The 25,843-nt window shown below is 42.6% G+C and overlaps 1 protein-coding gene across 3 annotated transcripts in view; it reads left to right on the top strand.

Moving 5' to 3' along the window:
• Nucleotides 1-25,815, top strand: part of LOC147313296 (uncharacterized) — a 31,409-nt gene extending 5,594 nt beyond the window's left edge. Inside the window, exons 3-16 of one of the 3 annotated variants that reach the window (XM_086265322.1) lie at nt 6,234-6,324; nt 6,417-6,590; nt 12,169-12,342; nt 12,722-12,768; nt 12,878-13,416; nt 13,505-13,545; nt 13,757-13,788; nt 13,900-13,964; nt 14,256-14,305; nt 15,396-15,610; nt 16,797-17,065; nt 18,103-18,216; nt 18,309-18,450; nt 19,002-25,815. In XM_086265322.1, coding sequence (XP_086121448.1) covers nt 6,234-6,324; nt 6,417-6,590; nt 12,169-12,342; nt 12,722-12,768; nt 12,878-13,416; nt 13,505-13,545; nt 13,757-13,788; nt 13,900-13,964; nt 14,256-14,305; nt 15,396-15,610; nt 16,797-17,065; nt 18,103-18,216; nt 18,309-18,450; nt 19,002-19,312 — 2,264 coding nt within the window. In that variant the 3' untranslated portion in view covers nt 19,313-25,815. Of the gene's footprint in view, nt 1-6,230; nt 6,325-6,416; nt 6,591-12,168; nt 12,343-12,721; nt 12,769-12,877; nt 13,417-13,504; nt 13,546-13,756; nt 13,789-13,899; nt 13,965-14,255; nt 14,306-15,395; nt 15,611-16,796; nt 17,066-18,102; nt 18,217-18,308; nt 18,451-19,001 lie in introns of all 3 variants that reach the window. The other 2 variants (XM_086265323.1, XM_086265321.1) reach the window with 2 other exon arrangements.
• Nucleotides 25,816-25,843: the final 28 nt, after the last annotated feature.

Here is a 25,843-nt window from a genome sequence, read left to right as displayed (position 1 = left end):
AGCTACCACAGCATGTTTGAAAAAGACTTTGTATAAAGATCTGTTTGCCAAAACAATGTCGGACTCTGTAGTTTTCTCTGGTCGGTCCCCAATAAGACCAGGAGTGACATGTTTAGCCGCATGTTCTCCTTAAATTGCTGGCTGTCTGAGTGGTGTTCAAGAAACGATGTGGGCTTCATGGATAATTGGCAAACCTTCTGGAGGAAACCTGGTCTTGTTAGGAGAGACGGCATCCATCCCACTTTGGATGGAGCAGCTCTCATTTCTAGAAATATGGACAAATGTATTAAATCCCCCCAAAATATGACTATCCAGAGTTGGGACCAGGAAGCAGAGTTGCAGTCTGACACGCCTCTCTGCAGCTTCTCTCCTCCTGCTACCCCCCCCCCCCCCCCCCCCCCCAAAACCCATCTCCATTGAGACTGTGTCAGCTCCCAAACAGACAAAAAACAAACTAAAAACCAGCAACAAACAACTTAAACATAAAAAATCACAAAGAAGGAACAATACAGTATCCACATCTTAACCAAAGAGTAAAACAGTGAAATGTGGATTATTAAATATTAGGTCTCTCTCCTCCAAGTCTCTGTTAGTACATGACTTAATAATTGATCAACAAATCGATTTACTCCTGCCTTACAGAAACCTGGTTGCAGCAGGATGATTATGTTAATTTAAATGAATCAACACCCCCGAGTCATTCTAACTACCAGAAATCTCGAAGCACAGGCCGAGGGGGCGGTGTGGCAGCAATTTTTCACACCAGCCTATTAATTAACGAAAGACCAAGACAGACTTTTAATTCATTTGAAAGCCTGACGCTTAGCCTTGTCCACCCCTGCTGGAAAAATCAGAAACCAGTTTTACTTGTTATCATCTATCGTCCACCTGGGCCTTACACAGAGTTTCTCTCTGATTTCTCAGACTTTTTATCTAATTTAGTGCTCAGCTCAGATAAAATAATTATTGTGGGTGATTTTAACATTCATGTAGATGCTAAAAATAACAGCCTCAACATGGCATTTAATCTGTTATTAGACTCAATTGGCTTCTCTCAAAATGTAAAAGAACCCACCCACCACTTTAATCACAGTCTAGATCTTGTTTTAACATATGGCATAGAAACTGAACATTTAACAGTGTTTCCTGAAAACCCTCTCCTGTCTGATCATTTCCTGATAACATTTACATTTACAATAATTGATTACACAGCGGTGGGGAGCAGACTTTATCACAGTAGATGTCTTTCTGAAAGCGCTGTAACTAAGTTTAAGAATATAATCCACCCACTGTTATCATCTTCAATGCTCATAGAGCAAAGCAGCTATCTGACCACTACCCCATCAGAGGTCGATTATCTTGTTAATAATTTTACCTCCTCACTACGTACGACTCTGGATACTGTAGCTCCTGTGAAAACTAAGGCCTCAAATCAGAAGTACCTGACTCCGTGGTATAATTCTCAAACACGTAGCCTAAAGCAGATGACTCGTAAGCTGGAGAGGAAATGGTGTTTCACAAATTTAGAGGATCATCATTTAGCCTGGAGAAATAGTTTATTGCTTTATAAGAAAGCCCTCCACAAAGCCAGAACATCTTACTATTCATCACTGATTGAAGAAAATAAGAACAACCTTAGGTTTCTCTTCAGCACTGTAGCCAGGCTGACAAAAAGTCAGAGCTCTATCGAACCAACCAGCCCTTTAACATTAACTAGTAATGACTTCATGAACTTCTTCACAAATAAAATTTTAGCCATTAGAGAAAACATTACCAATAATCCTCCCACATTAATATTATCTACAGCTACTTTTAGTACCATTGATGTTAAGTTAGACTCTTTTTCTCCAATTGATCTTTCTGAGTTAACTTCAATAATTACTTCCTCCAAACCATCAACGTGTCTTTTAGACCCCATTCCTACAAAACTGCTCAAAGAAGTCCTGCCATTAATTAATGCGCCAATCTTAAATATGATCAACCTATCTCTAATAATCGGCTATGTACCACAGGCCTTCAAGGTGGCTGTAGTTAAACCTTTACTCAAAAAGCCATCTGTAGACCCAGCAGTCTTAGCTAATTATAGGCCAATCTCCAACCTTCCTTTCATATCAAAAATCCTTGAAAGAGTAGTTGTCAAACAGCTAACAGATCATCTGCAGAGGAATGGCTTATTTGAAGGGTTTCAGTCAGGTTTCAGAGCTCATCACAGCACAGAAACAGCTTTAGTGAAGGTTACAAATGATCTTCTTATGGCCTCTGACAGTGGACTCATCTCTGTGCTTGTCCTGCTAGACCTCAGTGCAGCGTTCGATACTGTCGACCATAATATCCTATTAGAGTGATTAGAACATGCTGTAGGTATTACAGGTACTGTGCTGCAGTGGTTTGTATCATATCTATCTAATAGACTCCAATTTGTACACTGTACAGCCTTGTTAGTTCCCAGAACTCAAAAAAATTAAGGAAACTCGTTGCCTCAAAAAAACTAAGTAAAGCTTACTTAAGATGACTATTAGGACAACTTATACATTGCAAGTCTGCAGTATTAAGAATAACTTGATATTTCTGACTGTACAATACTAATTGTTTACCTACTGACAAACATTTCAAGTTCAACTAAATGAAAAAACAATTTGTGGTAACCTGAATATGATTAAAAATAATTAACAACACTTTTTGTAATGATGTTAAAATGAGCCCAACTTTTATTTTCAAACACAAGAAAGTATAACAGCCAACATACTGGACACTGTTCTCCTGAACAACAAACAATTATATTGTCATCACTGTTATAATCTTACAATGAAACAAAGTCTCAGATGCAATTATTGAAAATAAGTTTAGACCTACCACAAGTTTGTTTTGTACTTACATTACTTATATAATCAAAATAAAATATTTGTTGTTCTGTCACAAGTGCAGTCTCTAATTTAAACAACACATTTGTTTTGCATTCCAACACAGGAGCTGCAATGTTGTAATATTTTAAGGATGGCTTGTTTCCAGTCCAGGCATTACTGTCTGAATGACTATCATGGATCGAGGTGATCCAAATGTAGGTGCAGAAGAAAGTCTTTAACTTCCCTTAAGTATAGTGGCAGTGGATGTGGGTTGGAGATGCAATGAGCTTGAACCTGCAGGCGACCATCTTCACTGACCACACCATCAGTGACGGAGGACTCATCTCTCCTGTTGTCCTGCAAGCAAACAATCATATTTTTTGGAACATGAACTTAATTGCTTTTGGGGCGATTGTGGCTCAAGAGTTGGGAGTTCGCCTTGTAATTGGAAGGTTGCCGGTTCGAGCCCCGGCTTGGACAGTCTCGGTTGTTGTGTCCTTGGGCAAGACACTTCACCCGTTGCCTACTGGTGGTGGTCAGAGGGCCCGGTGGCGCCAGTGTCCGGCAGCCTCGCCTCTGTCAGTGTGCCCCAGGGTGGCTGTGGCTACAATGTAGCTGCCATCACCAGTGTGTGTGAATGGGTGGATGACTGGATATGTAAAGCGCTTTGGGGTCCTTAGGGACTAGTAAAGCGCTATATAAATACAGGCCATTTGCTTTCTTAAAACATTTTTTTCTGCATTTGGTATAAAACAGACTCCAATTTGGACAATCTCAGGCTGCCTCCCCACCGGAGAGGTGACACTCAATGTCCCAATTGTCAGTCTGGATAGCCATGACTACCACCCAACACACAATAATGTCATGAAAGCATAATTTTAAAAAGGGCTATGCAAACATGGCCAATAACTTTCATTCTAATGATGTGCAAAATGATTTGGGCACAAAACAAACACTAACACTAACTAGCTAGCAAGATTATAAACCTGGTGCTAAAGTAAGAGAAGCCACAAAATCAGTTTGAATAAGAGTAAACATTTACTCACCAAGTCAGTGTATCAGGTAAAGATCCATAGCAATGACAATAATAATATCTTGAGCTGACGCTTTTCCAGGTTTAATCAACATATTCCATAACAAATACTGCCACCATGAACATGCAGACTGATCCGCGAGGGAGGAGGACGGTAGTGACATGGCATTTTCAAAACACATCTTTCATCCTTCTGCCCTGAGAAGCAAAACTTCCATCTTACTTAGTTTTTCTAAGTTAAGACAACTCAAATAAATTGAGTTTATAGTGTTTTTGCATAAAAAGTACTGGTAACTTATTTAAATCTAGTTCTAATAACAAATTGATAAAAACTGAGTTCAGCCTATTTAATATTTTTAATTAAACACAATATTATATTTTACAGTGTACATGTAAATGGAGAGTCCTCTTCACCCACTAAGGTCAATTATGGTGTTCCACAGGGTTTGGTGCTAGGACCAATTCTGTTTACATTATACATGCTTACCTTAGGCAGTATCATTGGAAGACATAGCATACATTTTCACTACTATGCAGATGACACCCAGCTCTATCTATCCATGAAGCCAGATAACACACACCAATTAGTTAAACTGCAGGAATGTCTTAAAGACATTAAGACCTTGATGGCCGCCAACTTTCTTGTTAATTCAGATAAAACTGAGGTTATTGTACTTGGCCCTGAAAATCTTAGAAATATGGTATCTAACCAGATTCTTACTCTGGATGCCATTACTTTGGCCTCCAGTAACGCTGTGAGGAACCTTGGAGTCATTTTTGACCAGGATATGTTCTTCAACGCACATATTAAACAAATATGTAAGACTGCTTTCTTCCATTTGCGCAACATCTCTAAAGTTAGAAATATCCTGTCTCAGAGTGATGCTGAAAAACTAGTTCATGCATTTATTACTTCCAGGCTGGACTACTGCAATTTGTTATTATGAGGATGTCCAAAAATCTTGCTGAAAAGCCTTCAGTTAATCCAAAATGCTGCAGCAAGAGTACTGACAGGGACTTGAAAGAGCGAGCATATTTCTCCTGTTTTGGCTTCCCTTCAATCGCTTCCTGTTAAAGCCAGAACTGAATTTAAAATCATGCTCCTCACATACAAGGTCTGAAATAATCAGGCCCCATCTTATCTTAATGACCTTGTAGTACCATATCACCCTATTATAGCACTTCACTCTCGCACTGCAGGCCTACTTGTTGTTCCTAGAGTAAAAAAAAAAAAAAAGATGGCGCGGCCACGTCCAGACGCCTTCCTGACCGCTCTGCTCCGACTATCCACTTTTCTTGTTTTTTACTTATTTTTTGCTCTGGTTTACATCCCAAAATCCTCTAGTTTTATAGTATACGACAGCGGATCACTTGTAAACATCGGTGCCAAGGTTGCACATCTAATCTTGGACACTTTTAAACCTGACCCTTCCTGGCCGCCAGAGATTCTACGCGGCGCGGAGAACAACAAAGGACGGGCCGCTCATCCGAGGCGCAGAACAAAGAAGCGCCGGGGAAAACGCGCTGGTATTAGGAACAGACTGAGACAGCAGGCGCATCGCGCACCACTGCCCAGTATCCTACTGGCCAATGTACTATCCATGGAGAACAAGCTCGATGATCTAAGAGCAAGGGTCACCTTCCAACGTGACATGAGGGACTGCAACATTCTGTGCTTCACGGAGACATGGCTGTCCCCCACCGTGCCGGACCAGGCCGTAACTCCGTCGGATTCATTCTTTGTGCTCCGCGCGGACAGAATGGCAGAGTCGAACAAAACCAAAGGTGGAGGAGTGTGTTTCATGGTAAACAGAAAGTGGTGTGATGCCAGGAGCATTTCTACTCTCTCCAGCGGCTGCTCGCCACATCTGGAGTTCCTGAGCATTAAGTGCCGCCCTTTCTATCTGCCCCGTGAGTTCACCTCAGTCATCGCCACGGCGTGTGTCTTGCCCTATTGGGCAAGACACTTCACCCATTGCCTACTGGTGGTGGTCTGAGTGCCCGGTGGCGCCAGTGTCCGGCAGCCTCACCTCTGTCAGTGCGCCCCAGGGTGGCTGTGTATGTAGCTTGCCATCACCAGTGTGTGAATGTGTGTGTGAATGGGTGGATGACTGGATATGTAAAGCTCTTTGGGGTCCTTAGGGACTAGTAAAGTGCTATACAAATACAAGCCATTTACCATTTTTCCTTCCCACTGTCGCCAAAGTGCTTGCTCATAGGGGGTCATATTATTGTTGGGCTTTTCTCTGTATCTACTGTACAATATAAAGCGCCTTGAGGCGACATTCGTTGTGATTTGGCGCTACATAAATAAAATTGAATTGAATAGATCTAGGATCAACTCTTATTTTCAGAAGACCTGGAGGTGTTTGACCTGAAGAAACACACTGCTTCAGAGAAGACTTTTCTGAGGTTGTTGCCATGGGTAAAAACTTCCAACAAATCTCTGTAAGTGTGTAGAGACACACCTCAACATTGTTGCTTTAACTGTTTAGATATGGAATTGAAAAACCCCCTGAACATTTTCATTTGCAATTTAGGCTGGGTGGGTGTAACCTCTCAGAGAGAAGCTGTCAAGCTTTGTCCTCGGCTCTTGACACGGAGTCCTGCAGCCTGAGAGAGCTGAACCTGAGTAACAACGACCTACAGGATTCAGGAATAAAGTTTCTGTCTGCTGGTCTGGCAAGTCCACACTGTAAACTGGAAACTCTCAGGTCAATACACATTGCACATCTTAAAACAGACATGATGTACAGTATTTTTCTGCACTATAAGATGGACCTAAAGTTGTTACATTTTCACAAAAATCGACAGTGCACCATATAATCCAGTGCGCCTTATGTATGAATACCCGTTGTGCTTACTGACCTCGAACCGATTTTATGTGGTACACAGTGCTCAAAAATCGGTCAAAAATGTTTTAGCACATCTTTGGTAAGCTATGAAGCTGCACTGCTTGATGGATAGTCAGAGCAATATGGCTACTGTAGTGAGGAGCCTTGCAGAGTAATCTGGGTCCATGAATACTAACTTGAGTGACTGTACCCGGCGAGGCTCCATATTAAAAATGGAGATGAAGATAAAGAGTTCCAAGACCTGTAAAGGCAATAGAATATGTGCAAGAAACACTTACCCCCGCAGCGGTGACTTTTTATTCTAGTTTTCGTTTCTTCTATGTCTACTGATTTATGAGTCTTTTTCTGTGCTCTGTATAATCTGTCTTGTCCTGTGTTTTACTTTGAGTTATGCCACTGCTTTAGTGTCTCCCTGTGTTCCGTGTCTCCTCAGGTATTTCATGTCTGTATGTTCAATGTCCTAATTGGCAGGTTTGTGTTTCCATGTTCAGTGTGTTTAGTTTTGCTTCCCCTGTGGTGTCATGTTCATTTGTGTCAGCTGTGTTTCCCCAGGTTTTTCTACTTCCCTCATTACCCTTCTGTGTATTTAAGTCCTCTGTCTTCCTCTGTTCAGTCTCGGGTCATCTGTTTGTCTCGCTACATGCTTCTGTGAGTCTCGGCTCTTCATGTCTCAGGTTTTCCCTCCAGCTCCTGTTCATGTTCTGATTATCTCATGTTATAGTTTTTCATGTTCCTCTGCAGGCCATGTTCATGGCACATTTTTCATGTTTTATTTTTAGTTTTTCTCTAGTTTGCCATGTTTTTGTTTTGACATTAGCCCAAATAAAGGCTCACTTTTTGTTATACTTCATTTTTCTCCCATTCCTGTGCTTTGCACCACACCTCTAAACACACCATCCTGCCTGTCACACCAGCTGTGACAGGAGGATAGAAAATAAGTACTTTATATGACATTTTTGTGTCCATGAACCAGCATAATCTTGTAGCTATTAAGCAGAGTTGGGAGGAAGAAACTGTTATTTTTTTTAAAGTAAGTAGAGGTAATATGCATTGAAGCTAATTTTACTACAAATTCATACACATCGAGGGAGTTTAAGTGGACTATAATATTAAGCTTTTTCAGAACTCCAAAAATCAAAGATGAACCTAAATAATCCCGGCTCATGCTGGAGAAAGTGTGGCATTCAAATAACAGCTCACACTCATGTATTTTGGTCATGCGCCAAACTTACTGCAATCTGAAAGGATTGATGCTGTCAAAGCAGTTTTTAAAGTTAACATATCACCAGATCTCAGCTGGGTCTCATATCACACGGGCTAGAGGGATGAACTAAGATCTGCCTCCTTAATCTGTTGTTAGGATGCCTGGGTCGTCGACCCAGGGTTTTTGAGTTTATGATATTATTTATACTGTCTAGTTTTTGGTTTCTTTGAGTTCTGTCTTATGGCTTAGGTCTCTGTCTTCTTTAGTTGCTCTGTCTCCCCTATCACCTGCATCCCCTTGTCTAGTTCGCGTCTATGTGTATCTTAAGTTCCTATATCCCCGTGTTCAGTCAGTGTTTGTGTCTGCCCTGTTCCCACGTCTCTGTTCCCTCTGTAGTGCCTGCATGTGAGTCTGTGTCTTTGTTCAGTCTGTGTTATGTGTTTCCTGTTTTACTTTGAAGGTCTCCGTCTTTTCTCAGTGTGTTCAGTTTACGCTTCTTTGGTCTCGTCAGTTCTGATTTGCCCCAGCTGTGTTTCCCTCCTGTTACTCATTTCCTGATTGCTCCCTCTGTGTATTTAAGCCCTGTGTTTCTTAGTGTCTGTGTCGCGATCTACCGTTTTCTTAGCTGTGTGTTCTGTCATTCCTCTGGTTTAAGTTTGTTTTGAGTTTTTTCAGTTATGTTATATTTTTGAGTACCAAATTAAAGCCTTTTTGAGTTCACGTCTGTCTCCGGAGTCTGCACCTTGGGTCCTATTCCTGCCTGCACACAGCCACACCTAACAGAAGATCGCGACCAGAACATGGACCCAGCAGACTCCGTGTGGTATCAGCGACCCGCAGTTTCTGCCTTCCTCAAGGAGATCGTGAGGGAGGAAGCTGAGCATGCCCAGGAGCTCCAGTCACCCTTCTATGGGTCACGTTTGGCTTTGGGAGGGCCCCGCAGCCTCCAAATGGCTACGGCCGAGCCAGTGTCTATGCCTCGGGCGATCAGGTTGAGCACGTGCTCCTTCTCTCCAGTCGCTACACCTCCGCCTTCACCCCTGGATTACCAGTCCGACAAGAGAGTTAAGCGGCGGAGGAAGAGAGATTATGTGACACCGGACGTTAGACTCACTCCGCTGCAGTCCTTCGCTCTGTTTTTGGGTCTGCCGCGTTCTGAGCTTCACAAACTCTCTGCTTCCTCATCGCAGCCCGGTCCTTTGGAGGGTTCGCAGCCCAGTTCGCCACCTCCCACTTCCCGGAGGAGGCGACGCTCACACCGTCACCACTCTTTTTCTGCGGAGCAACTCCCGGTGGTGAGTTGTGATTGCTGTCGTTCCTCGGAGCTGGAGACTAACAATCATATGAACACTGCTAAGACTGAGAATATTAAGACTGTTAGACGTGGTGGTGGTAGGAAGTTAAAAAACATTTTAGAAGAGTCTGTGTTTGCTGAGCCTGCTCCTTCGCACCATTGTGTTCCTGCTCCCAGGGCAGCTCAGGCCCAGCATTCCCCTGCACCTGTTTCAGTGCTTCAGGTGAGGGAAGCTGAGGTCCAGCTGGTCCCTGCTCGGGTGTCTAGGCTGGCTGAGCCTCTGCCTGTCGCTGCACCCGTACCAGCTCCTCGGGTGGGGACTGCAGCTGCCCAGCCGTTGACTGTGCCTGTCCCGGCTCCCAGGGTGAGGATGACCGGGAACCAGTTAGCTCCTGCACCCGTACCTTCTCCTCGGGTGGGAGTGGCTGGTGTCCGGCAGGTACTTGCACCTGTTTCTGACCTCGCTGGAGGCTCAGGTGAGCCCGTCCAGCAGTTTTCTGTAGGATCCGTAGGCTCAGACAACCTAGTCCAACCGTCTGCTAATCCACCACCTCACCCGCCATTACTGCCATCGTTACAACAGTCAATACAACTTAAACTTCTCTCCATAGCTCAGACATTAGCTCACCTATCGGCTCAGTCACCTGCTCAGCCACCTGTCTCCGCTGGAGGGTCCGAGGGGCCCGTTCAGCCACCTGTCTCCGCTGGAGGGTCCGAGGGGCCCGTTCAGCCACCTGTCTCCGCTGGAGGGTCCGAGGGGCCCGTTCAGCCTCCTGTCTCCGCTGGAGGGTCCGAGGAACCGCTTCAGCCACCTGTCTCCGCTGGAGGGTCCGAGGGGCCCGTTCAGCCTCGTGCCTCGTCAGCTGGGGGTCCGGGAGGACCCAGCCAGCACGTCCTAGTGTCTGCTGATGGTTCTGGCGAGGCCGTTCAGCCACCACCGGCTCCACCGCCTGGTCCGGCCTCCGAGTCTGCAGCTCCGCCTGGTCCGGCCTCCGAGTCTGCAGCTCCGCCTGGTCCGGCCCCCGAGTCTGCAGCTCTCCCTGATCCGACCTCAGCCTCTGTAGCTCCGCCTGCCCGGCCTACACGTCCTGCTCGTCCTGCTCGTCCTGCTCGTCCTGTCCGGCCTGCTCGTCCTGCACGTCCTGTCCGGCCGATGACTGGACGTCATTGCCGTCATGGACGGCCCCCTGAACTACGTCGCCGTCGGTGCCTCCCGCCCGGCCGGCCTCCTGATCTGCTCGGTCGCCGTCGGTGCCTCCCGCCCGGCCGGCCTCCTGATCTGCTCGGTCGCCGTCGGTGCCTCCCGCCCGGCCGGCCTCCTGATCTGCTCGGTCGCCGTCGGTGCCTCCCGCCCGGCCGGCCTCCTGATCTGCTCCGTCGCCGTCGGTGCCTCCCGCCTGGCCGGCCTCCTGAACTGTTTTCTGGGCTCTTGGACCATCAGCCTCCGGGCCGCCCCCCTGAACTGCCCGGGTTTGGACTATCGTGCTGTCAGCCTCCGGGCCGGCCCCCTGAACTTTTTTGAGACTATTGCCTGGGCCTCTGCGCTTTTCGTGAGCTCTTTTGTTTGTTTGCTTTTGGACTATGCCTGGGCCTTGGTGCTGTTGTTTTGGACTTTGTTCCTGTGTTTTCTTCTGTTGCTTTCCAGGCTCCGTTGTTTGTTCTTTCTTTTTTTGGTTTGGCTCCTTGTTTTGTTTCGAGCCCTCCATCCTGTTTCCCCCGCCGCCCACCCTGGTTGGGTTGTTTTTGTTTTTTTGTTTTTGATGTTTTGGTTTGGGCTGTCTGGAAGCCAGCCCTTAAGGGGGGGGGGGGGGGGGGGTACTGTTAGGATGCCTGGGTCGTCGACCCAGGGTTTTTGAGTTTATGATATTATTTATACTGTCTAGTTTTTGGTTTCTTTGAGTTCTGTCTTATGGCTTAGGTCTCTGTCTTCTTTAGTTGCTCTGTCTCCCCTATCACCTGCATCCCCTTGTCTAGTTCGCGTCTATGTGTATCTTAAGTTCCTATATCCCCGTGTTCAGTTATTTTTTAGTTTTTTTCAGTTATGTTATATTTTTGAGTACCAAATTAAAGCCTTTTTGAGTTCACGTCTGTCTCCGGAGTCTGCACCTTGGGTCCTATTCCTGCCTGCACACAGCCACACCTAACATCTGTTACTCACTTCTATCACCCAGTCACACAAACATTGTTTAACACTTGCATTGACACACTTTAATTTTGATGGATGGGCTCAGTACCTTGTCCAAAGATACTTTGAGATTGAGAAGCACGGAGCAAACCAGTGACCCTCTGACTGGTAGTAAGCTGCTTCCTGAGCCACAGTCTGCCCAGGACAATTATATTACTATTTGATTGCCTTGGAATTTGATTACGAAACTGGCCACCAAGCTCAAATCTGGCTCATCTTCAAGGAGAATCATCGCGGCTGATTTACCTATTGCTAGCATTCACTCTATTATTTAAGTTTCCATCTTACACTGACAAGGCACAGCCAGTGAAGTAGCAGTTTATCTCAGTACCTCACCAACATTCAAAAGGAGTTAAATAATGCCAAGGAGCAGGACTGTTCCGTTCCTGTAGACGGCAATGATTATTGATTTTATTCTAGCTTCATGAACCTCACAATTATCCCTCTTTACTGTTCAAGAAATGGAAACAACTGTGAACAACTACCAACAAGCTCCTGCAGTTCAGTTAACCACAAAACCAAACAGAAATAATGGAGATGGGAGTCAAATGTATGCCGGTGCGCTGCTCTTTAAAACGTGTCTGTGGTTTTAAACAGTTTGCTGCCTGCTAATGCAACCCCACACGCGGACCAGTAATGTGCTTTGATTTAAGTGTTTGTATTAATAAAACACACCATAAGTATTTTTCAAAGTAACTTCTGACACATTAAAACAAGAAACCCATGATGCAGTGAGTGTGTTGTGTCTCTGTAGTCTATCAGGGTGTCTGATCACAGAGAAAGGCTGTTGTTCTCTGGCCTCAGCTCTGAGCTCCAACCCCTCCCATTTGAGAGAGCTGGACCTGAGCTACAACCATCCAGGCGCCTCAGGAACGACGGTGCTGTCAGCTGGACTGAAGGATCCATGCTGGAGACTGGACACTCTCAAGTATGTAGTCCTAAGTGAACCTGTCCTTTCCTCAGGTCCTGAACCAAAGTCTTCATGAGCCATCTGATTAGTTGACAACCCGTTTTACCTCCCGAGCCCAAGTGATGTTATGAAAGGCAGAATAAATCATTCCTGAAGGTTAATTGTCAGTTTGTCCTGGAAAGGAGCGACCACAGCACAATATTTTAGAGATACTTTACTTAAGTGTACCTGTCCAGTTGTTGAAAATATTGCAAAACTTAATTTAGCCTAAGATGGAATTAAAAAAAACCAAACTAACATGACATTCATCTTAGATTCAACTTTAATTTAGGTTTATTATTTCAACACAATGTCCATGTGTGCATGCTGCAACAAGCTGTGCTCCTCCTCCTTTCAGGGTGGAGCCTGCTGGAGTCCAATGGTTGATACCAGGCCTGAGGAAGTGTAAGTGTGTTTTTCATGTGATTCATGAAAACAAAGCAGCACACATTCAACCATCTTCAATGAACACATGATGGATCAATAACTGCAGCTGTATTATACTTTCACTCAGATTTCTGTGAACTCAACATCGACACAAACACAGCGTACAGAAACCTCAAACTGTCTGATAGAAACAGGAAGGTGACATACATGGAAGGCGATAAACTGTATCCGGATCATCCAGACAGATTCGAATGGTGCACTCAGCTGCTGTGTAGAAATGGTCTGACTGGTCGCTGTTACTGGGAGGTGGAGTGGAGTGGAGACATTTTTATTTCATTGAGTTACAGAGGAATCGGAAGGAGGGGATTCAGTAAAGACTGTGTGTTTGGATGGAATGACCAGTCGTGGAGTTTGAACTGCTCTGATGATGGTTGTTATTCTGTGTGGCACAATGACAGAGGAACTACGATCTCCTCCTCCTCCTCCTCCTCCTCGGTCTCTCACAGAGTAGGGGTGTATGTGGACTGTCCTGCTGGCACTCTGTCCTTCTACAGTGTCTCCCCTGACACTCTGATCCACCTCCACACCTTTAACACCACATTCACTGAAACTCTGTATCCTGGATTTGGATTTTGGTCATTTGGTTCTTCAGTGTCTCTGTGTGCAGTTGAGTATCACTGGTCTCTTCCTGTTATAGAAACACTTACTTATTGTGTAGAGTTTCTTGCTGATTTTGTTCCCATATCCACGTCAGGATGCCAGAAAAAGACAGCTGACCGAAAAACCTTCACACAGGTATCAAATTATTAAATGCAGTAAAACTGAACCTGAGACTAGATTATGTCATAACTTACTTCAGTTGAAAGTTTAGCTCATTCTGGTTAGTTACAGCTTAATACACCAGTATACAGCAAAGAAAGGATGTACTCTTTGTATGATGTCCAAGGGGGCAGACTAACCCATAAACTGGATCTACAGAAACAGTTACTATTGTTTGTCTCTGTAGGATTGAAGGGTTCACGATGATTAAAGCTTCCTGTGAGTACTCAGACTTAGAAGTATTTTGCTGGAAAGTTTTCAAAAATGTTAACAAGCCAGGTTCAAATTGCCCAAACCTACTGACGTCTGCTGCTGATCTTTTGTCTTTAGGTGTTTCCAGTGTAAAAGCAGACACACAGCCTGGTTTGTCAGAGGATAACACAAAGATGATCGAGGTGAGTTTCCAGATATTTAAGGACTCTAAAACACAGATTTAACAAATATCTGTTGTAGGCTGGTACTTTTTCAACTCTTTGTACAACAAACTGTCAGTACAGAAACGGATTCATCATTTCATATGAGAACTTTGTGCTGTATCCAAGCTTTGTACTCATTCCCAGCAAATACTAATTTGTAATTTTTTGACAGTTTTGTACCCTTTCAGGTACATATTGTTGATGTGATTCACGACCTAGCTTTCTTCTCCAAGTATATGTTCCTGAAACCTCTAATGTTACTTCTTTCAGTCCAGTTTCACACCTGAGGTGTACGGTGAATCTGCACACATCTTTTACAGGTAATCCTGCACAAGTCTGCATGTAACAAATCTGAAGCTCATCAGACCTCAGACTATGTCTTCCTCCTCCCGTCTCCACAGTTTCCTTCTATTGGGGTTAAACTGTCACGGTTGTTATCCTATGAGTTCTCCTTTGTATATGACTTCTTGTATTCTGAGTTCTGTTTTTGTATTCTAGTTTTGAGGGTTTTTTTCTGTCTAGTTCTTAGGTTTAGTTCTGTGCCCAGTCTGTTTCCCGTTTTACTTTGAAGGTCAACATATTCTGTTTTGCTTCCTCCCAAACTCGTCTTTGTATTTAGTGTCTGCATGTGTTCCCATTCAGTGTCGCGTCATCCCTCATTCTGGCCTGTGTGTTTTGGTTCTGTTTCAGTTTGTAGCCCTTCTAGTTTTTTTTCGGTTTTCAACTTATGCCTCCAATAAAGCAGGGGTCCTTGAGTTTAAGTTCTGCCTCCAGGAGTCTGCATATTGGGTCCTTTTCCTGCCTGCCTGCACACAGCCATGACATAAACATTGATTTGAAAGCTAGACGTGCTTTCGTGTATTTAAGTGTGGGAGGCTTAGCAGTTTGTTATCTCTCCGATGAATTTACCAACAGGACTGGAAACAGAGAGGATTTTTTATTGGGATTATATTTTTTCCTTTATCTCTTTTCTTGAAGATAAACAATAAAACCCAGAAAACAATGATAACAGGTGGCCAGGTAACAGGAGCACTGGGAGCTGTAACCCTGAACGTGGAAGAGTGACTCCAGTAGCTTTAAGGACAGAGTCAGAGGTGTCAGTCACACAGGCCTGCAGATCGGTTGGTTAGCTTGTAAACTCCACCAACAACTAAAAAACTGAAAGTTAAGTTTTCATTCACAAGATGGTTTGTATCAGGGAATATAGCAGATAAATTAGCTAACAGTTGTAGACCTAGCTGGTTGGAAACAGGAACACAGGTAGATTTTTAAACAAATGGGTTATAACCTAAAAAAGTAGGAAGCAAATAATAACAAAGGAACAAACTATATATGACCTTATTTATTCATATGCAGATATCTGTTTGTTTGCAGGTTTTAACATGGTCACTCATCTCTGCATTGCTTCAGTTTCAGGTGTCCTGGTCAAGGTGTGTTCCAGTGTACTCTGACTGGACTCGTGTTTGATATCAGTCAGCAGGCAGAGCTTCTGTACAAGACCGTCCAATGGGATGAGAAACTCCTTCAGCAATCCAATAAGATGGCTGCAGGCCCACTGTTTAACATTAAGAGTTCAAAGGATGCAGTCCGTCAGCTCCACCTACCACACTGTGTACCAAAGCATGGTGAGCAAAGCACTCCTCATGTGGGGATGCTAACGCCCCTACAGGCTGCAGAAATTTTCCTACTGACTGCCATAATGATCACTGAGACCCTGTTAATGTCAGAGCTCAAAAGGAGACTCTTGGTTAATGTAGACTTAGAAAGAGAGAGCATTTTTCTCCTAAATTGGCTTCCCTTCATTGGCTCCCTGTTAAATCCAGAATTCAAAATCATGCTCCCCACATTCAAGGTCTTGAATAATCAGGCCTCATCTTATCTTAATGACCTTATAGTACCATATCATCCCATGGTACAGCCACTTTGCTCTCACACTGCAGCCTTACTTGTTGTCCCTACCCAGACTGTCACTGACCCACCGTCATGCTGAATGAGGATGTCGGTCCCTCAGGCCCCCATGTTTCTTACTGGTCAGAGACTTTAACACCAGTGGCCTGCTGGAGGTCATTTTGTAGCTCTGGCAATGCTCGTCCTATTCCTCTTTGCACAAAGGAGAAGATACTGGTCCCGCTATTGGGTTAAGGCCGTCTACGGCCATCTCCAGCTCTACTAGAGTAACTGCCTATACTTGGATTAAAATGCACAGTGTACTTTTAAAAGCAAAATCAGTCACCTCTGCATATCACATAAGTGGTGCGTTTAAATATTCTCCAGAAGCCTCTCCCCCGTAGTCTGTCTGATATCTCTGTGTTGGTGTTGATAAGAACGTTTGCCCAGGATAGGCATTGCAGCTGACCAATCACGTTGTTGCGTTGTTGTAGCTTTGGGAAGTAGAAGGAAAAATTTATATTTATAATTACTTGTATTATCAAGTTAGTTTTCCTTTTCCAAATTTAGGTTACTTCTGCTAGTTTGTTAGTGACAGCATTTGATGGCATAAGCTAACTTCTTAGCTAATGTCAACTGAATGCTCAGACAATGTGAATGGTCAATAGTGATTTTGATCCTGGACCATCATTGTTATGATGATGGAGGAACACCAACACAGGGACATCAGTCTGTGTTCTCCCCACAGAGGTCCTACCTGGTAGAAATGAAGGAGACTCACTTGTGTCTCTGCAACAGGGTTTGATCCATTGCCTGACCCAGGACACCATTTGAAGTGTTTTCTTTGTAAAATCAGATTCACACTGTCATTGTAATGAGGTTTTGGGAGTCGAAGAGATATCTGCTGGCTCTTTGTTTTCACAGCTCTGCTTTCCAACTGTCTGTCTGTCGTCCACATCTCTGATGGGGAAATGAACGTCCTCAAGCCCCTAAAGATCACAGACACTCATGTGATTGTGGAATTTCCTCACCTCTCTTCCTTTGGACTCGTGTGGGACATAATAAGGAGGTTTTGGAACAAGGAGAAACCAGTTTTGGGCCAAGTTTTGTTGTTCCTCCGTCTGCCAAACCCCAAAACACAGAAGCAAAACCTCAATGTGTTTCTCTTGCCAAGCAACATCCCAGTGGAAGAGGTAAAGATCTAGGAAAGGTTATACCTTTACCTTCAGTATTAATTAATTTTATCTTTCTCGGAGCTTGTCCATCTTCTGTTACTTGGGTCAAGTCAGGTTCAGAGACAGCAGAAAATACAAGTTATTCCAGGTTTCCTTCTCTTCAGAAGAATCTTCCACCTCTTCCAGGGGATCTTGGGGAGGTCCCAGACCGACTGGGACTATATATCTTGTATGGATGTTGTACTTCATGAGGTGGTTTAAGTAATACTAGGGTGCATTACAATGGGAATTTATGATAAAGAACTAACCTGCTCTAGAGGAGGTTACATTTGAGTGGAAGAAAACTCAAACCTCATTCTGCCCCTTACCATCGAATTCAGCATCATTTGTGGGTGAACTGAGCATTTGTGGCTTCATGCTTGGGTTTCACTGTTGAAACTGTTGTTATTCATAGTGTTGAATTCACTACTATCATGGCTACATGGAATGGCAAAGACAGCTAAGGCTCCATGGTATTGTAGTATTTTTATATTTTGTACAACGAAATGTACAAATTACACAAACAGTGTTTCTCAGAAACATCATGTTAAAAATGGTGGTCAGAATACGTACAACTGTCCCACAGCTGGATCTTTGTCTCCGGGTTACCACAACAGCTCAGAGGCAGATGATTTACGTCTCTCGGCTAACCACTGCTGCATCTCTGCGCTGTCACAGAGCCAAGATCGGGGACCCCTGCAATCTCCAGTCACTAGGAAAACTATGTATTCCCCAACTGGTTGGTGAATGTTTGTTAGAGGTTGCTGGGTATCCCTAGTGGGAAATCAGTTGCAAAGAGGGTGAAACATGGAAAAGAGACTGTTAGTCTTAAAGTAAGAACGTTTCCTTATCACTGCATCCAGTGCAGTTCAGAGGGAGAAGATTGTCGGTTTACTTTATAATTATACTCTTTCTTTATAATTTCACTGCCTCTTAAAGAGCAGTTTTCTTCACATGTATATTTCATCATGAGGTCATTTAAAATTACTCTAGAAATAAACTTGTCATATTTTAAGGTGAGGATGAAACACAGATATTCTGACTACATCCCGGTGCCTTCCAACTGTGAATTCTTCAAAGATTGCATATACACAGTTCTGTGTCCAGTCGCCTGTAGAATCCAGCCTGAGGTGAGTAATTCATCTCTCTGTGGTGGAGCCCTTTGACACGCTTCCATCAGAGGACTCTGGATATGATGGAGACACTTGCACTGTGTTTGCAGGAGGAAAAATTTCACCTGGATTTTGGACCAAACTACCACCCAACATTTGAGATCCGCCTTCCTGCAAACACTGAAGAAGTATCGATAACAGTCAAGGACCAAATGCAGACAGATGTCTGGAGGCGGGACATTGATCTGAGCGGTAACATCACTACACCTGACACTCGATCAGAAATGATGAGAAACGGTGGTCCGTGGTAGCTTTTGAGTAATGACCAAGGATCACCCGCAAGTTTTCTTCCTCCTTCATTCTCCTCTTCTTCTTCTTTCGGCTGTTCTGTTTAGGATCATTTGCCACCATCTCTTCCTATTCCAGCATCCTCTAAACCTGTGCATGTCCTTCTTCACTCCTTCCTTCTGCCTGCAGTTTCATCTTCATTCTCCACCCTCCCTCCTCTGCACATGCTCAGACCATCGCAACCTCTCTGACTCTCAGCTGTCCCTCTGATGGACTAGTTTCCATTCTCACTGAGGCCCTGAGCACCTCCAGCTCGGCCTCCTGTCCTGTGTTCATTAAATTGTATCTCCTCATTTTGAATTTGTCTCCAGCCACGTGATTCATGCTATTACTGACAGAGTGTCTGAAGCTCAGCGACATTCAGTGCTGATTAATTACCAGCAGAGATTATCTCGATTTTTTGAAGCTGATTATTCTGCTATGAAGAAATCTACAAATTTTCTCTATTCCCTCAGATGTTGTTCAGACCAGAGACAATCGGTTGAGGCTGCAGAGCCTCCCACCAGACAAGCATTTGCTCTTCATTCGGAAGCAGTTTGTGGATCAAGTGTCGGATTCGACTTTGAACCAGCTGCTGGACAGCCTGTTCCAACAGGGAATCATAAATATGGAAGAAATGGATTCAGCCAGAATCAAACCCAGAGCTGACCGAGCTCGGGATGTGATCGATGTGGTGCGAAATAAAGGAGAAGAAGCCAGCTCATCCCTGATTGATGGCCTCCGTGAGTTGGATCCATACTTTTCTGAAACCCTGCATGTGAGCTGAGATGGAGCTTCAGCTATGTCCACACAGGAAGCTTTGAAACTGATGGTCACTGCCACACATCAAAGCTAAGAAAAGATTATCTCAGGACCCGGCCGCTTGCCTGTGTTTTTTTTTTTTTTGGGGGGGGGGGGTTGTCCTTTTTTTTGTTGCCCACAGATGCTTGAAGTTGCTGAATCTTACTGACTTGTGGTCGCTGGGCGCCATGCCACTGCGAATCACTTCCTGTGTGGATGGCATGTGACTGTAACATCATGATGGCAGCTAATAACTTCAATGTAAACTACGTCATGAAGGTTACCAGCAACACAAAGATGCTGAAACACCAGAATCTCTGCTTTACTCTGGCACCTCCTTCCTGATGACATCACCCAGGTTGTAAAATACAGTGACCTCCAATTGGTTGACAACCAACGTGTATATTTGAATGTTGAAATTTAATGTGCATCAGTTTCTTAAAAGTAACTGAATACCCTGGAAACGCCTTACATCGTTCAGATATTTGAACTGTTGTTTGTGAAAACTTGTATTATATAAAATATAAGTAGTTACATTTCTACTTTTATATTGATTTATTGATTTGATGATGGGGTTTTATTTTTCTGCTTCACTTTTAGTAAATAAATCTAAATTATGGTGAGAAGCATGGCAGCCAAACTTGTGCTCTGACATGTTGACCAAGTTCAAATTCACCAATGACTCCGCTGAACCGACTAGGCTTCAGGTTGTTAACAGTGATGTTCATTGATGTTCACTGAGCAGAGGAAAGTTTATTGTCTTCTGGCTTAGTTAAAAAACAGAATGAATTCTTGTAAAGTAATTTGAGAGATCTGGGAGTTACAAGGATGCCAATATTTTGGCTGGTAAATCAAATGAAAATGACTCCATGAACCAACAAACCCGCAGGGAGGAGATGGTCCTGCTTCCACAATGTGAGGCGAGTGCACAAGTGTGAACGTGGGCCTGATATTAGCACCATGCTCTTCTCACACTGATTGTTATAACTCAAAAGTGTTATTGGAAGTGGCTGAGGATGCATCATTTTAACCACTTCTTAATAAATATCGACTGCTGTAGGAGGTCTGCCCAATCTTGAAAAGGTATTACTAGGTCATCCATCTTCCATCCGTCTTCTGTGGTACGTGCCTCAGCTCTCTCAAACTAAAAGTTATCCTTTTTTTCTTCAAAGGACAGTTTTATTCGCCTACAAACTTTTGATCTCATTGAACTAAAGTTATGAAAATGGCTTCTTTAGTTCTGATGCAGTCATTAGATCAGACAATAAAGACCAGCCGTAGTTTCCCACATTCAGTACAGGGACGCTCATATCGGTGTTAGTGGACCGGACTCAGATAACACTGACATTATTGACCAGAAAAAGAGAGCAGATTTCTCCTATATTGGCTTCCCTTCATTGGCTCCCTGTTAAATCGAGAAATCTCTAATTTTAAGATTAGGCTTCAAACTTTCCATTTTTCTAAAGCATATAGTTAGGACTGGATCAGATGACCCTGAATCCTCCCTTAGTTATGCTGCAATAGGTCTAGGCTGCTGGGGGATTCCCATGATGCAGTGGGTGTTTCTTCTTCACTCATTGTGTCTTAATAGACCTCTCTGCATTGAATCATACTTGTTATTAATCTCTGGCTCTCTTCCACAGCATGTCTTTATCCTGTCTTCCTCCCCTCAATCAGTTGGTTTCTTCTTACTGTTAAAAGGAAGTTTTTCTTTCCCACTCTCACCAAAGTGCTTGTTCATAGGGGGTCATTTGATTGTTGGGTTTTCTCTGTATTATTGTAGGGTCTTTAATTTACAATATAAAGCACCTTTAGGTGACTGTTGTTGTGATTTGGTGCTGTATAAATAAAACTGAATTGCACAGAGGCCCAAGAGAACTTTGATCCTGCTTTAGGCCCTAAGGTGGAAATGGAGTGTTGGTTACTTTTTCTCTTGTTGTTGTAATCTGTCTCCAGTTTAAAAGTCCTGTGAGAACAACAGAGTCACTGTAGAGGAGTCTGTAACCGACGCTGAAGCTCAACCACATGTAACTGAGACTGTGTGTAATGTTTTTTAAGTGTCAGGTAATTTGAAATGCAGCGTTTCTATCAGCTCACCAAACATCAGCAAACACACAAACTGTGTGCAGTTTGTCTCACAGTGTGTTGCAGCTGCTGTATTTCACAGGGAGAGAAAAGCAAGATATGGGCAGAACTTTGTGCCATCAGAAACTGAATTTGAATAAGTTAAATTTGAATTTGAATTGCTCAGATTGAATCTGAATTGTAACTTGAATAAATGCTTTTTTAAAACTGAATTTGAATTAGCTTAATTGGAAATTCAGTGTATTGGTTTGAAAATGATCGTCACTAAATTGAAATTGAATTTTATATTTTGAAAATGAATTCATTTGCTTTGAAACTATTTTATCATTTAAAAATGTAGCTCCCGAATAATTTCACTTTCACTTCTCAGCATTCAGTTTCAGTTCTACAATTCAATTTCAGTTTCAGAATTCATTTTTTGGGGACTTACATCCCATATTAGATATTGTTGACCTCCAACTGCACAGAGAATTTAGAAATGTAATTATTGACAAGAGTGAACGAGCACTGATAGTGTAATCTACAGCTGTGGCCAAACGTTTAGAGAATGAGAAGTGTTGTTGTTGGTTTTTTGTTTAGTTTAGTTTATTTTTTTTACAAAGTTTGCTGTTTCAGTCATAGTTATATATCATATTATATCACTTCAAACAGAGGTGATCCAGTAATGCTGCACTAAAGAATTTGACCAACTATTCACTGTAGCTAAAGTTATTGAGTTAGCTAAAGAGTTTGGATGCAGTGTAACACATATATAAACCTAAAATACAATGGTTGGACATTCTTTTGTACATTTCCCTACTGTAGGAGTCTCTGCAAGCCTACAGGGCTCTGAGAGGGTACAAGATGACAACTTTGGAATTCAACTGGAAACAGTCGATCACGCTAAATTAGCGTTTTTAGCTAACAGCTACAATAAGCATAAAAGTTACTGTACGGCTATCATTTGTTAACATGACGCTTGTTCTTTTAAATGTAATACATTTATTACCAACCTGAGAATTTATCCGGTAGTCATTTGACATGATGAACATTTTAATTTTAAATTTTTCAAATTTCAAAACATTTTAATTTTAGTTTTGAAAAGCATTTATTCAAGTTACAATTCAGATTCAATCTGAGTAGGGGAGACCGGGGATAGTTGTAACATTTTTGACATTTCTGTCTGTAAATTGAAGCTCTTTTAAGGTAGTGGATTCAAAATGTAATGCAAAGTATTTACATGTCTCTGCTATTAAATAATGCAGCTATTTTCTCTGCAGCACAATTACCCATTGCATGGTATGGTCTCAAACACAAAGAGTGAAATGTTACAATTAACCCCATAGTCTGGGTTAGTTGTAACACATCCTGGGGTAAAATGTAACACAATGAAATAAGGGTACTAACAAAACATTAACATGTAATCTTTGTTTATTCAACACATGAATGCACTTACATCCATTTATGTAGCTGTGTGTGTGTGACAGAATGCAGAAATCTAGCTTTTGAACATATTCCAACCCCCCAAAAAAGACATATTATGGAATTTTCTGCAACTGAATATTTCATTAATTTTGGTTGGTCTTCCTTGAGTTTGGCCTCATTGGCTCAGTGGGCATTATAACCTACAACTCTTGCACCAATTTTGAACATAACAATGAAGCTGAAAAAATGTAGTTGTTCACCAGCATCGCAATTCCATTACTTTTTATCATGGCTTACCTTGGTGTGGTTTGCAATGTGCTTCAGAAAGATGAGGGAATCTGTTTCTTGCACCCATCCTGATTTATTTCCACTACCAGTACTTCCTACTGGTCCATCTCTGACACAGAGGTCTGCATAATGTACCGGTATGTGTGGGAACACAAACAGTGGAGGAATTGTGTTGCCAATGGCATTAACCGCATATACAAATGCGACCAGTGAACCTCTCTCTGCTGATGTCGTTGCCCCAACTTGTTTAATATAAGTTAAAGTAATAGTGTGGCAAGTTGTAACATCTGCATTATTGTTACAACTAACCCAGACTGTTGCTGATACAACTGACCCAGACTCCTATAGCCATGAACTAGCTAACATTACAGCCAACGGCTAAAACATTAGCACTAAAGACTTACACAGAATATATCCCCATAGACATACAAATAACATAATTTAAGTTTGATGAGTTTAACTGCAAAGCAGATAATGCTATCACAAATTGAAATAAAGTAGAAAAACTTACTTTTTGGCATACAAATTACTTTTTTTCATGTTAAATTGTCTGTGTTTGACAAAATGTGCTGATTTTTCACGTGTGATAGCAGAACTGAATTGGGCATGCACAGGATGAGTCACATCATTTGAAACTTAGCCCTGATTGGAGAAATTGGAAGTGTTACAACTGACCCACGTTACAACTATCCCCGGTCTCCCCTAATTCAAATTCGAATTTAACTTATTTAATTCAGTTTCTGATGGCACAAAGTTCTACCCATAGAAAGAGGTAACTTCACTCAGAGATGGAAAAAATAAGAAAGACAGGACAGGAGATGAAGAAGAGAGCTTAGATTTAAAGGGAAGGACTGCTCATTTAAAGCTCAAATGTAATTCCTCATGTTTTAAAATCTGTACATGTGACATTATGTTTTTTTATAGTGTAAAACCTGCTGCTAAACAAAGTGAGGAAGACTAACTATGTTATTTAAAGGCTGCATGAAAATCCTCTGCAGGTTATTGCAGGATAAACAGGTTAGTTTGCTGCACTGTGAAAGATTTACAGTAAAGAACAGTGTGTGACTGGTGCACAGTTGCTGTGGTTTCATGGTCACAGTTAGCTTACATCAAGTGTAGCAGAGATTCATATGAATTTTAGCTGATGATGGTTGTATAGTGTCTAATATAAAGACAGAACAAACAGTGTACTGCCAGTGTAGAGGATGAAATCAGCCAGGACAACTCAGGGAACATCTGCTAACTTAAGTTGTGTACATCCACAAAGAGCAGCAGGTCAGCTGATCACAGCCTGTACATTAAGAAAATCTAGTGAAGCTGTCAATAGAAATTACTGTTAGTTATGATTATTTCCCTCACACCAGACATTACAACCCCCCCCCTCCCCCCCCACCTGCTGAACCTGTAAAAGGTTACCATATGTGTTTAAGTTGAAATGTGTGGCTGGTAAATCTGGATTACACTAATAGTTAAAAAGTTAAGAGATAAACAGACTTATGGGGTTGTTAGTTCAGTTTATGTCTTCATACAAGGAAAAAAGGGAACACCCCAGTTATATTTTGGTCTTTGTATATCGTTCAGTGTTGATTCAGTATTTTCTACTTACACTTTACATCTTCCATGGCATTACTTAAAAAATACCAGTAGGTGGCGCATAGCGGCCAGGAGGAGCGTAAACCCCCCTGGGAGGCAAATCTGCAGAATAAATCCTGCAGTTTAATCGTAAACAAGTTCATGATCTGTGCCTCTTTATTTCAATACACAGGTGGGTTACTAGTCCTCAAAATGACTAATAGGTAACACAGTAGAAGCAATAAGACTTTTGTGAACTCATGAATGAAAGTATACCATTATAAGTTAAGTACTGTTGAAGTATTGTGTTTTGAATGAGATCGTGATGTGAACGTGACCGTGCTAGGCTAATGGACTGGCTAGCGGGGGAAGTGAGCTTCAAGTACCGTAGCGATGCTAAGGCACGTTGTCAGTTGTGTGTTCTCTATATGTCTTGTTGAAGTAAGACAGGATGCAAAGGCTGTAATTAATGCTTGCATAGCTGCTCATGTGCTGTATATGAATGGTTATTTGCTATTCACGGGCTGTGAGTTACAGTACATTGTATTTCTTGATGCAGTGATATGTATGTGTAACCGGAACCAAGGCTGGGGCAACCTGGTCACTGCGAGCCAATGTTGTCTATATTTATGATGGTTAATGTATACTCGCCAAGGTTATTCCTGTACTTTTGCAAATGCGCTGACAGCTGTTATGCCACACGTTACAAAGAATTGCTGGTTCTTATGAGAGGCGATTAATGATTTGTTCCCCTTTTGATGAGCAGAATAAATCCTGCAGTTGAATCGTAAACAAGTTCATGATCTGTGCCTCTTTATTTCAATACACAGCTGCGGGATCTAGGATCGCACCCCTCCCAGGCACCTGTCACACCAAGGGGGCAACGATCACACTGTAACCCCTGACTGTGCACATTTTACTGTTTAGAGCTAAAGTCACCCTTCTACAATGGAGGCAACAGAAAATAGAATTATTTTTTATTTTCCTTTTTCTCTGCTCGTGTTCTACTTAACAGATTCAAGTTGAGTTCATTTATTAAAATTAAATATTATAATTAAAATTTAGACTGAAATAAGATTTGTATTTCCATCTACTATTATTATTTTATTACATTAATATAGCGCAGAGTTCAGTTAGATTTGGATAAAACAGCTGGTAGAAACGTCCT

The sequence above is a fragment of the Aulonocara sp. 'chitande type north' Nkhata Bay genome, linkage group LG15 (assembly GCF_057382095.1).
Source record: "Aulonocara sp. 'chitande type north' Nkhata Bay isolate Kocher_YH1m ecotype deep benthic linkage group LG15, A_spYH_male_GT1.1, whole genome shotgun sequence".
In the NCBI taxonomy this organism is placed as follows: domain Eukaryota; kingdom Metazoa; phylum Chordata; class Actinopteri; order Cichliformes; family Cichlidae; genus Aulonocara; species Aulonocara sp. 'chitande type north' Nkhata Bay.
This window is presented reverse-complemented; position numbering and strand designations above follow the sequence as displayed.